At 40.3% G+C, this 13,111-nt stretch overlaps 1 protein-coding gene across 2 annotated transcripts in view; it reads left to right on the forward strand.

The window, feature by feature from the left end:
* The window catches only part of USP18 (ubiquitin specific peptidase 18), a 47,580-nt gene that overhangs the window by 6,980 nt on the left and 27,489 nt on the right, over positions 1-13,111 (forward strand). The window contains exon 3 of one of the 2 annotated variants that reach the window (XM_059404975.1): positions 2,582-2,727. The exons of the other annotated variant lie outside the window; for it this stretch is intronic. Within the exon in view, the coding sequence (XP_059260958.1) occupies positions 2,582-2,727 (146 nt within the window). The remainder of the gene's footprint in view (positions 1-2,581; positions 2,728-13,111) is intronic. 2 annotated transcript variants of the gene reach the window in all.

The following is a 13,111-nucleotide window of genomic DNA, read 5'->3' on the forward strand; positions in this document are numbered from 1 at the left end:
CCATTGAGGTTGATATTTTATTATGATACACTGTCTTTCTTCATCTCTTATTACAGTCTTTGGTTTAAAATAGTTTGTCTGATACAAGGATGGCTACTCCAGCTTTGTTTGGGTGTCCATCGGCATGATAGATTTTTCTCCACTCCTTCACTTTCAATCTAGAGGTGTTTTGGGGCCCAAAGTGAGTGTCTTGTAAGCAGCTTATTGATGGGTCTTGTGTTTTTATCCTTCCTGATACCCTGTATTTTGATTGGAGCATTTAGTCCATTTATATTCAGAGTAATTATTGAAAGATATGAAGATATGAAGTGAGTGTCATTGTATTACCTGTATAGTTGCTGTTCGTGTAGATTGTCTCTGTTCCTTTCCGGTTTTTGTTACTTTTGGGCTCTCTGTTCACTGAAGGCATACCCTTTGATAATTCTTGTAGGGCTGGTTTAATGTTCACATATTCTTTTAGCTTTTGTTTGTCCTAGAAACTCTTTCAGCAATTTTATTCTTAAATAAATTTTCTGTCCCCTGTTCTCCCTCTTCTTCTGGGACTCCTATAAAACAAATGTTATTACACTTAATAACTCAGTTCCTGAGTTCTGTAAATCTATGCTCATGTTACATAATTCTTTTTTTTTTCTTCTGTTCAGCTTCATTGCTTTCCATTACTTTGTTTTCTAAGTCATTAAATCATTCCTCTGGTTCTTCCAGTCTGCTGTTCATTGCGTCAGGCAGGTTTCTAATTTCATTTATTGCACTCTTCATCTTTGTTTTTTTCTTTAACTCTTTTATCTCTGTGATAAGGGTCTCACTGATGTCTTTCATTCTTTTCTCAAGCCCAGTGAGTATCCTTATGATCATTGCTTTAAATTTTCCCTCAGGCATGTTACTTGTATCTGTTTCATTCAGATCTCTAGCTATGGCCTTACCTTATTCTTTCATTTGGGATAAATTCCTGTGTCTTCCTGTTGTGTCTAAGTCTCTGCCTGCTTCTCTGTGTTAGAAAAGTCAGTTTTGTCTCCTCTTCCTGAAAGTAATGACCTAATAAAGAGAGGTCCTATAATGTCCAGGGCCTGCTGCTTCAGGGAGTGTCTCCTGTGTATGCTGTATATGCTCTGTTGTTGTTTTGGTTGCCCTATCCTTTAGGTCAGTCATTTAAAGAAGCTCTCCTTGCCTGCTGTGATCAGTGTTTTATCTCTGGCCTGAATTTTAACTAGGTGGTGAGTTTTAACTAGGTGTGCCCTGGTTTGCTTGTGAAATGAGACCTGTCACCACCTCCTCCACAACTGAGGTCCTGCAGGACTTTCTGGTTGGGAAGTGTGCTATGCACAGGGGTTTGTGCTGGTCTTCTGGAGGAGGGGCTCACCACTCTGGGACTTAGGGAAACATGACTGAGAAGGGTTGTTTTACTGGAGCTCAGAAGTATGGGTCTTGGTGTAGGTAAGTTAGGCAGCCAGTGTTGGTACACCTGCTTCCCACAGGAGGCTCTGTGTTCATGCTGAAGGATGGGGGAGGGAAATGGTGCCACCTGTCTCTTTTATTCCTGAATGATGTCCCTGTACATGCTTCCTCTCAGGGATGTGCTCTGAGAGGAGCAAATAATCTCCCCACTGTGTGCCCCAGGCATGCTTTAAATCCCTGTTTCCATGCTGTCTGCCCCTCAGGTTGTTTCCTGCCTTCTCTCCATGAACAGCACAGTGATCTCTAGGCTCTATCCCAGTCAAGCCCTCTGATCTTGGCTCTGGCCCTCTGATCTCTGGCTGTGGTTCCAGATGCTGATTGCAAGAACTCATGAAATTTTACCCCTATCATTTTCTAAACCAATGGCTTTGGGGAAATGTTCTCCTTGTGTGTTCTCCTGTGTACTCCTTTTTCTCCCCTTTTTCCATGACCATGACTCCCTTCCCTCTGCAGCATCTGCAGTCTTTTTCTCCCCTAAACAACATCTCTGCATTTTCTACATTCTTTGATGTGGCCTCTTCTTTCCCTTTAGTTGTGGAGTTTGTTCTGTCTTCAGGTCTACTTGATAGTTATCTAGTTGTGTTCCCGGGACTAGTTGTGCTCCTCCTTCTATTGGCTTGGGCAGTGAGAGATACCTATAATTAAATAGGTTATTTAAAAAAAAAAAAACCCTGACATTCCTTCATGTCCTTTATTGCCAGGACCTAAATTGGTATTTGCCTTTTCACTTTGGAGTACTTCAGCCTGGACATTTTGCTGTATTGCCACCTTGATGTGGACCCAGTACTCTCTTCATCTGCCCTTCATTTAAGTGCGATTATTGGGCAGAGTGGGGAGAGGGGTAAGGCAAGAGTTGTCTTATCCCCGCCTTGAAAAGATACTCTCCATAGCCAGTTAGCTAATTTGGTGCTTCTTAACCTTGTATACATTTAAATCATCTGGGAAACAAAAATTCTGATAACTGGGCCCCACCATCAGAAATTCTAACTAAAAAAAAATTCTGATTTTATTAGTCTCCCAAGTGGCCTGAGCATAGAGAGTTTTGGAAGTTCCCCCAAGTGATTCCAGTATGCATCTAGCACTGGGAACTGTGGGGATAAGGAGGTTCATGGATGTTCTTATTTGGCAGGATAACAGTACCAAGGGGAACAGAAGAGCAGAGGAGAAGTGTCCCCTTCCAGTTGCTTTTACTACTGGAGAAGATGCAGGACAGCCGGCAGAAAGCAGTGCAACCTATGGAGCTTGCCTACTGTCTCCAGAAGTACAATGTTCCAAGTAAGATAGCCTTCTCAGCTCTGAAAGAGAGGGAGGGGGAAGAAGTTAGGAAGGGGAAGGAAGGGGAGTGCTTCAATGAATGAGTCAGCTGCTGTTACCTCCTCTTCTTTGTTTTGGAAGCATTTGTGAAGGGATAGGTTCTTTAGGTGTTTGGTAGAATTAAGCCAATTCTGGACCTACGCTTTTCTTTGTAAGAAGTTTCAAAATGACTGATTCAGTCATTTTCTTTTTTACAGTTAGGGTCCTTTCTTTGGGTTAAACTGAGCTCCCTTTAGCAATTTCTTGTAAAGCAAGTGTAGTGATGAACTCCCTCAGCATTTGTTTGGGAAGGTCTTTATCTCTCTCTCATTTCTAAAGTTAAGTTTTCTTGACTGGCAGTGTTTTCCTTTTATCACTTTGAATATGTCATTCCATTGTCTCTTGACATGTAAGGTTTGTGCTAAAAATTCCAATGATAGCCTTATGGGAGCTTCCCTTATAAGTGATAAGGTCCCTTTCTCATAATGATTTTAATCCTTGTCATTGATTTTTTTTATTAAGTTCAATTAGCCAACATATAGTAAGTACATCATTAATTTTTGATGTATATTCAATGATTCATTAGTTGCTTGTCACTGATTTTTAAAAGTTTTGCTATTGATGTGTCTTGGAGAATATCTGTTTGAGTTTAATGTGTCTGGGGACCTAAGAGCTTCATGAACTTTGATGTCTAAATCTCTCCCTAGATTTGGGAAGTCTCAGCCACTATTTCTTTATTTTTTTAAATTTTATTTACATTCAATTAATTAACATATAGTGTATTATTAGTTTCAAAAGCAGACTCATCAGTTGTGTATAACATCCAATGCTTATTATATTGGACATTTCCACCCCTTCTCTTCCAACAACCCTCAGGTGTTTCCTCTAGTTAAGACTCTTTTATGGTTTATCTCCCTTTCTGACTTAATCTTGTTATATTTTCCCCTCCCTCCCTCTATACTCCTCCATTTTATTTCTTTTTTGTTGTTGTTGTTCTTAGGTGTTTTATGATTTTGTCACTTAAAAAAAATTTTTTTTTTACTTTTTTAAAATTTTTATTTTCAGCATAACAGTATTCCTTGTTTTTGTACCACACCCAGGGCTCCATTCAATCCGTGCCCTCTCTAATACCCACCACCTGGTTCCCCCAGCCTCCCACCCCCCGCCGCTTCAAACTCCTCAGATTGTTTTTCAGAGTCCATAGTCTCTCATGGTTCACCTCCCCTTCCAATTTTTAAAAAATTTCATTTTATTTTTTCTGTGTTCCAAGATTCATTGTTTACACCCCACACCCAGTGCTCCATGCAATATGTGCCCTTCTTTAATACCCACCACCCGGATCACCCATCCCCCCACCCCCTCCCTTCCCAAACCCTCAGTTTATTTCTCAGCGTCCACAGTACTCTCATGGTTCGTCTCCCCCTTCCATTTCTCCCAGTTCACTTTTCCTTTCCTTCTCCTCCATGTTATTTTCTGTGCTCACAAGTAAGTGAAACCATATGATAATTGACTTTCTCTGCTTGACTTATTTCACTCAGCATAATCTCTTCCAGTCCCGTCCATGTTGATACAAAAGTTGGGTATTTATCCTTTCTGATGGAGGTGTAATATTCCTTTGTATATATGGACCATATCTTCTTTATCCACTCATCTGTTGAAGGGCATCTTGGTTTTTTCCATAGTTTGGTGACTGGCCATTGCTGCTGTGATCACTGGGGTACAGATGGCTCTTCTTTTGACTACATCTGTGTCTTTGGGGTAAATACCCAGTAGTGTAATTGTAGGGTCATATGGTAGCTCTATATTTAATTTCTTAAGGAATCTCCACACTGTTTTCCAAAGTGGTTGCACCAACTTGCATTCCCACCAATAGTGTAAGGGGGTTTCCCTTTCTCCACATCCTCTCCAGCTCTTGTTGTTTCTTGTCTTGTTAATTTCAGCTATTCTAACTGGTATAAGGTGGTATCTCAATGTGGTTTTGATTTGAATTTCCCTGATGACTAATGGTGTTGAACATTTTTTTCATGAAGGAAAACTTCCAGACTCTTTCTATGAAGCCAGCGTTACCCAATCCCCACCCAGGCAAAGAACCCATTGAAAAGGAGAATCTCACACCAATATCCCTGATGAATATGTTTTAGTTCTTCTTTGCCAATTTGAATGTTTTTTATTTCTTTCTGTTGTCTGAAAAATGAGGCTAGAACTTCTAGTACTATGTTGGTGTTTTAAATTTTGGCCATTCTGATAGGTTTGTAGATGTATCTCACTATTTTAATTTGCAATTTCTCTTTTTAATTATTTTTTCATTTAAATTAAATTAGCCAAGTATAGTACATCATTTGGTTTGATATAATATTCAATGATTCATTAATTCACTGTAACACCCAGTGCTCATTGTATCACCTGCCCTCTTTAATTCTCTTTCACATATGCCATGCAATACTTCATGTGCTTATTTGCCATTTGTATATCGTCTTTCATGAGATGTCTATTCATGTTTCTTATCCATTTTTTATTCAGGTTTTTTTTTTTTTTTGGTCTTATTGTTGAGTTTGAAGAATTGTGTATTTTGGGTAACAGTCCTTTGTAAGATACGCCTTTTGGACATATTTTCTCTCAGTCTGTGGCTTGTTGTCTCATGCTCTTGATAGTATCTTTTACAGAGCAGAAATGTTTATTTTTAATGAGATCAGTATACCACTTCTCCCTTTTGTTGCTTGTACATTGGAGTTGCATTAAAAAGTAATCACCAAACACAAGTTCTTCTAGATTTTCTCCTGTATTATATTTAGGACCTCTATAGTTTTGCATTTTACATTTAAGTTTATTACACATTTTGAATTTGTTTTCTTAAGGGATTTAAGTTCTGTGTATAGATTTATTTGTTTGCTTGTGGATATTCTGGGTCTTTGCCTCTCCAAATAGACTTTAGAATCACTTTGTCAATATCCACAGAATAAATTGCTGGGATCTTGACTGAAATTACAATGAGTCTATAGATCAAGATGTAAGAATTGGGGGTCGCCTGGGTGGCTCAGTGGATTAAGCCACTGCCTTCGGCTCAGGTCATGATCTCAGGGTCCTGAGATCGAGTCCTGCATCGGGCTCTCTGCTCAGCAGGGAGCCTGCTTCCCTCTCTCTCTCTCTCTGCCTGCCTCTCTGCCTACTTGTGATCTCTCTCTGTCAAATAAATAAATAAAATCTTAAAAAAAAAAGATGTAAGAATTGGCACCTTGACAATATTGAATCCTTCTTTCCATGAACATGGGATATCTCTCCATTTATGTAATTCTTTTGATTTCTGTCATCAGAGTTTATAGTTTTTCTCATATAGATCTTGTATATATTTGGTTAGATTTGTATCTAGGCATTTCATTTTCATGGTTTCTAACATAAACAATATTATGTTTTTAATTTAAATTCCCCTTAATAAAAAACTAATGATGTTCTTTATGTTGGCTAGTTGAACACAATAATAAAAAAAGGAAAAAATCCCCAGTTCATTGCTGATATATATTTACCTGTATCTTTACCTTTATATATTTAACTTGTATCCAAGTTAGTTCCAGTTGTATCCAACTCCTAGTTCCAGGAGTTTTTTGTTGATTCTTCTGAATTTTCTACATAGATGATCATGTCACCTGCAAATAAGGACATTCTTAATTTTTCTTTCCAATCAGTATACCTTTTATTTCCTCTCATTGTCTTACTGCATTAGCTAGGACTTCCAATTCCACTGAAAGGGATGGTGATAAGGGACACTATTATCTTTTTCCGGATCTTCGCAGAAAAATTTCTCACCATTAAGTGTGATGTTGGCTATAGGTTTTTTTTTTTTTTTAAAGATTTTATTTATTTTTATTTGACAGACAGAGATTACAAGTAGGCAGAGAGGCAGGCAGAGAGAGAGAGAGAGAGAGAGAGAGAGAGAGAGAGAGGAGGAAGCAGGCTCCCTGCTAAGCAGAGAACCCAATGCTGGGCTTGATCCCAGGACCCTGAGATCATGACCTGAGCCGAAGGCAGCGGCTTAACCCACTGAGCCACCCAGGCGCCCATGGCTGTAGGGTTTTTTTTTTTTTTTTTTTAAATTTAGTTATTTATTTTCAGAAAAATAAATCCGTGCCCTCTATAATACCCACCACCTGGTACCCCAACCTCCCACCCCCCCGCCACTTCAAACCCCTCAGAATGTTTTTCAGAATCCATAGTCTCTCATGATTCACCTCCCCTTCCAATTTACCACAACTCCCTTCTCCTCTCTAACACCCCTTGTCCTCCATGATATTTGGTATGCACCACAAATAAGTGAAACCATATGATAATTGACTCTCTCTGCTTGACTTATTTCACTCAGCATAATCTCTTCCAGTCCCGTCCATGTTGCTACAAAAGTTGGGTATTCGTCCTTTCTGATGGAGGCATAATACTCCATAGTGTATATGCACCACATCTTCCTTATCCATTCGTCCATTGAAGGGCATCTTGGTTCTTTCCATAGTTTGGTGACCGTGGCCATTGCTGCTATAAACACTGGGGTACAGATGGCCCTTCTTTTCACTACATCTGTATCTTTGGGGTAAATACCCAAGAGTGCAATGGCAGGGTCATAGGGAAGTTCTATTTTTAATTTCTTGAGAAATCTCCACACTGTTCTCCAAAGAGGCTGCACCAACTTGCATTCCCACCAACAGTGGAAGAGGGTCCCTGGGACCATTCTGAGGCTCCTTCTGCATTTTCTATCCTCAGGCTCTGGTGGTCTGAGCTCCCCTTCCCTCATACTCACCTGCATGCTAACAACCTGCTTTATGCATGTTTTAGAATTAAGCTCTTTCACGCATGCTTGTCTCAGACTATACAGCTTTATACATTTTTTGCCCCTTTACTCTGAGGTGCAGGAAGTGGATGGATTCATCACGCTTCCTTTCCTTTCCTTCCCTTCCCTTCCTCCCGGTCTTTCCTTCAACAAATCACTTTCCCACGTCCCGGGTGCTGAGGGCACTTAGGAAAATGAGACATGGCCCCTACTCTTGAGAAACTCGCTCTGTGCACACCTGTGGGGAAATAAGGGGATTTTCCCATTGCCGTGAAATACACTGCTCTCTGCCTACAGGTAAGTTAGTCCAGCTGGCTGTAGGACAAGCAAAGCTTGAGCACTGCATGCATTCCCCCAGATCCTATCTACAGAGAAAAAAAGAAGAAAAAAATGACAGATAGGCCCCTCACCCACACTTTGAGTGGGGAGTTGCAGATCTTTCTGGCCCACTCCCCGCAGGCTGAGGCAGGTTGCCCCACGGGTGGGCACTTCCTCCTCTGTCATTCGCCCTACCCATCCCCCAGATGTGGCAGCCAGCAAGGTCCTTTGTCCCTCACTGCCTCAACTCTCTGCTCACTCTCTCAGGGAGCGGCACACTGTCATTTCTGGATGCTGAGAAGCCAAAGTCTCGGCCATTAGTTCACTCTGTCCACCTCTGCCCTGGGCTGGGATTTTCTCTTGCAAACCTGGGGTTAGAACTCCCAGAACCCCAGGGTTGTGTGGCAGACACAGGAATACATACCTTCTTTCCCTCCAAGGTGCAGGAATGCTTTGCTTTAACCATACCCTAGATAATGCACGTCCTCGCCCTTCTCTGCCTTAACCAGATTCCCCATTAGGCTGGTACTCCTCCCACTCCCTGGCTGGACTGGACACAGCTCCTGCCTAAGAACCCAGAATGGAGGACGCTTTTCTCAACTCACCAACAGTCTGGGTTGCTGGTTTGCAAGCCCTCTTTGATTCCTGTGCCTCGTTGTGTTTTTTTTTTTTTTTAATTTTTAATTTTTTATAAACATATATTTTTATCCCCAGGGGTACAGGTCTGTGAATTACCAGGTTTACACACTTCACAGCACTCACCAAAGCACATACCCTCCCCAATGTCCATAATCCCACCCCCTTCTCCCAAACCCCCTCCCCCCAGCAACCCTCAGTTTGTTTTGTGAGATTAAGAGTCACTTATGGTTCGTCTCCCTCCCAATCCCATCTTGTTTCATTTATTCTTCTCCTACCCACTTAAGCCCCCATGTTGCATCACTACTTCCTCATATCAGGGAGATCATATGATAGTTGTCTTTCTCTGCTTGACTTATTTCGCTAAGCATGATACGCTCTAGTTCCATCCATGTTGTCACAAATGGCAAGATTTCATTTCTTTTGATGGCTGCATAGTATTCCATTGTGTATATATACCACATCTTCTTTGATCCATTCATCTGTTGATGGACATCTAGGTTCTTTCCATAGTTTGGCTATTGTGGACATTGCTGCTATAAATATTCGGGTGCACGTGCCCCTTTGGATCACTACGTTTGTATCTTTAAGGTAAATACCCAATAGTGCAATTGCTGGGTCATAGGGCAGTTCTATTTTCAACATTTTGAGGAACCTCCATGCTGTTTTCCAGAGTGGCTGCACCAGCTTGCATTCCCACCAACAGTGGAGGAGGGTTCCCCTTTCTCCACATCCTCGCCAGCACCTGTCATTTCCTGACTTGTTGCTTTTAGCCATTCTGACTGGTGTGAGGTGATATCTCATTGTGGTTTTTTTTTTTTTTTTAAAGATTTTATTTATTTGACAGAGAGAAATCACAAGTAGGCAGAGAGGCAGGCAGAGAGAGAGAGAGGAGGAAGCAGGCTCCCTGCTGAGCAGAGAGCCCGATGCGGGACTCGATCCCAGGACCCTGAGATCATGACCTGAGCCAAAGGCAGCGGCTTAACCACTGAGCCACCCAGGCGCCCTCTCATTGTGGTTTTGATTTGTATTTCCCTGATGCCGAGTGATATGGAGCACTTTTTCATGTGTCTGTTGGCCATCTGGATGTCTTCTTTGCAGAAATGTCTGTTCATGTCCTCTGCCCATTTCTTGATTGGATTATTTGTTCTTTGGGTGTTGAGTTTGCTAAGTTCTTTATAGATTCTGGACACTAGTCCTTTATCTGATATGTCGTTTGCAAATATCTTCTCCCATTCTGTCAGTTGTCTTTTGATTTTGTTAACTGTTTCCTTTGCTGTGCAAAAGCTTTTGATCTTGATGAAATCCCAGTAGTTCATTTTTTCCCTTGCTTCCCTTGCCTTTTGCGTTGTTCCTAGGAAGATGTTGCTGCGGCAGAGGTCGAAGAGGTTGCTGCCCGTGTTCTCCTCAAGGATTTTGATGGATTCCTTTCGTACATTGAGGTCCTTCATCCATTTTGAGTCTATTTTTGTGTGTGGTGTAAGGAAATGGTCCAATTTCATTTTTCTGCATGTGGCTGTCCAATTTTCCCAGCACCATTTATTGAAAAGGCTGTCTTTTTTCCATTGGACATTCTTTCCTGCTTTGTCGAAGATTAGTTGACCATAGATTTGAGGGTCTATTTCTGGGCTCTCTATTCTGTTCCATTGATCTATGTGTCTGTTTTTGTGCCAGTACCATGCTGTCTTGATGATGACAGCTTTGTAATAGAGCTTGAAGTCTGGAATTGTGATGTCACCAACGTTGGCTTTCTTTTTCAATATCCCTTTGGCTATTCGAGGTCTTTTCTGGTTCCATATAAATTTTAGAATTATTTGTTCCATTTCTTTGAAAAAGATGGATGGTACTTTGATAGGAATTGCATTAAATGTGTAGATTGCTTTAGGTAGCATCGACATTTTCACAATATTTATTCTTCCTAATCCAGGAGCATGGAACATTTTTCCACTTCTCTGTGTCTTCCTCAATTTCTTTCATGAGTACTTTATAGTTTTCTGAGTATAGATTCTGTGCCTCTTTGGTTAGGTTTATTCCTAGGTATCTTATGGTTTTGGGTGCAATTGTAAATGGGATTGACTCCTTAATTTCTCTTTCTTCTGTCTTGCTCTTGGTGTAGAGGAATGCAACTGATTTCTGTGCATTGATTTTATATCCTGACACTTTACTGAATTCCTGTATAAGTTCTAGCTGTTTTGGAGTGGAGTCTTTTGGGTTTTCCACATATAGTATCATATCATCTGCGAAGAATGATAATTTGACTTCTTCTTTGCCGATTTGGATGCCTTTAATTTCCTTTTGTTGTCTGATTGCTGAGGCTAGGACCTCTAGTACTATGTTGAATAGCAGTGGTGACAATGGACATCCCTGACGTGTTCCTGACCTTAGCGGAAAAGCTTTCAGTTTTTCTCCATTGAGAATGATATTTGCGGTGGGCTTTTCATAGATGGCTTTGATGATATTGAGGTATGTGCCCTCTGTCCCTACACTTTGAAGAGTTTTGATCAGGAAGGGATGCTGTACTTTGTCAAATGCCTTTTCAGCATCTATTGAGAGTATCATATGGTTCTTGTCCTTTCTTTTATTGATGTGTTGTATCACATTGACTGATTTGCGGATGTTGAACCAACCTTGCAGTCCTGGAATAAATCCCACTTGGTCGTGGTGAATAATCCTTTTAATGTACTGTTGAATCCTATTGGCTAGTATTTTATTGAGTATTTTCGCATCTGTGTTCATCAAGGATATTGGTCTATAGCTCTCTTTTTTGATGGGATCCTTGTCTGGTTTTGGGATCAAGGTGATGCTGGCCTCATAAAATGAGTTTGGAAGTTTTCCTTCCATTTCTATTTTTTGGACAGTTTCAGGAGAATAGGAATTAGTTCTTCTTTAAATGTTTGGTAGAATTCCCCCGGGAAGCCGTCTGGCCCTGGGCTTTTGTTTGTTTGGAGATTTTTAATGACTGTTTCAATCTCCTTACTGGTTATGGTTCTGTTCAGGCTTTCTACTTCTTCCTGGTTCAGTTGTGGTAGTTTATATATTTCTAGGAATGCATCCATTTCTTCCAGATTGTCAAATTTGTTGGCGTAGAGTTGCTCATAGTATGTTGTTATAATAGTTTGTATTTCTTTGGTGTTAGTTGTGATCTCTCCTCTTTCATTCATGATTTTATTTATTTGGGTCCTTTCTCTTTTCTTTTTGATAAGTCGGGCCAGGGGTTTATCAATTTTATTAATTCTTTCAAAGAACCAGCTCCTAGTTTCGTTGATTTGTTCTATTGTTTTTTTGGTTTCTATTTCATTGATTTCTGCTCTGATCTTTATGATTTCTCTTCTCCTGCTGGGCTTAGGGTTTCTTTCTTGTTCTTTCTCCAGCTCCTTTAGGTGTAGGGTTAGGTTGTGTACCTGAGACCTTTCTTGTTTCTTGAGAAAGGCTTGTACCGCTATATATTTTCCTCTCAGGACTGCCTTTGTTGTGTCCCATAGATTTTGAACCATTGTATTTTCATTGTCATTTGTTTCCATAATTTTTTTCAATTCTTCTTCAATTTCCTGGTTGACCCATTCATTCTTTAGAAGGATGCTGTTTAGTCTCCATGTATTTGGGTTCTTTTCAAACTTCCTTTTGTGGTTGAGTTCTAGCTTTAGAGCATTGTGGTCTGAAAATATGCAGGGAATGATCCCAATCTTTTGATACCAATGGAGTCCTGATTTAGGACTGAGGATGTGATCTATTCTGGAGAATATTCCATGTGCACTAGAGAAGAATGTGTATTCTGTTGCTTTGGGATGAAATGTTCTGAATCTATCTGTGATGTCCATCTGGTCCAGTGTGTCGTTTAAGGCCTTTATTTCCTTGCTGATCTTTTGCTTGGATGATCTGTCCATTTCAGTGAGGGGAGTGTTAAAGTCCCCTACTACTGTTGTATTATTATTGATGTGTTTCTTTGATTTTGTTATTAATTGGTTTATATAGTTGGCTGCTCCCACGTTGGGGGCATAGATATTTAAAATATTAAATTTTCTTGTTGGACAGACCCTTTGAGTATGATATAGTGTCCTTCCTCATCTCTTATTATAGTCTTTGGCTTAAAATCTAATTGATCTGATATAAGGATTGCCACTCCTGCTTTCTTCTGATGTCCATTAGCATGGTAAATTCTTTTCCACCCTCTCACTTTAAATATGGAGGTGTCTTCAGTCTTAAAATGAGTTTCTTGGAGGCAACATATAGATGGGTTTTGTTTTTTATCCATTCTGATACCCTGTGTCTTTTGACAGGGGCATTTAGCCCATTAACATTCAGGGTAACTATTGAGAGATATGAATTTAGTACCATTGTATTGCCTGTAAGGTGACTGTTACTGTATATGGTCTGTGTTCCTTTCTGATCTACCACTTGTAGGCTCTCTCTTTGCTTAGAGGACCCCTTTCAAGATTTCCTGTAGAGCTGGTTTGGTGTTTGCAAATTCTTTCAGTTGTTGTTTGTCCTGGAAGCTTTTAATCTCTCCTTCTATTTTCAATGATAGCCTAGCTGGATATAGTATTCTTGGCTGCATGTTTTTCTCGTTTAGTGCTCTGAAAATATCATGCCAGCTCTTTC

Source organism: Mustela nigripes, chromosome 6 (assembly GCF_022355385.1).
Source record: "Mustela nigripes isolate SB6536 chromosome 6, MUSNIG.SB6536, whole genome shotgun sequence".
In the NCBI taxonomy this organism is placed as follows: Eukaryota; Metazoa; Chordata; class Mammalia; order Carnivora; family Mustelidae; genus Mustela; species Mustela nigripes.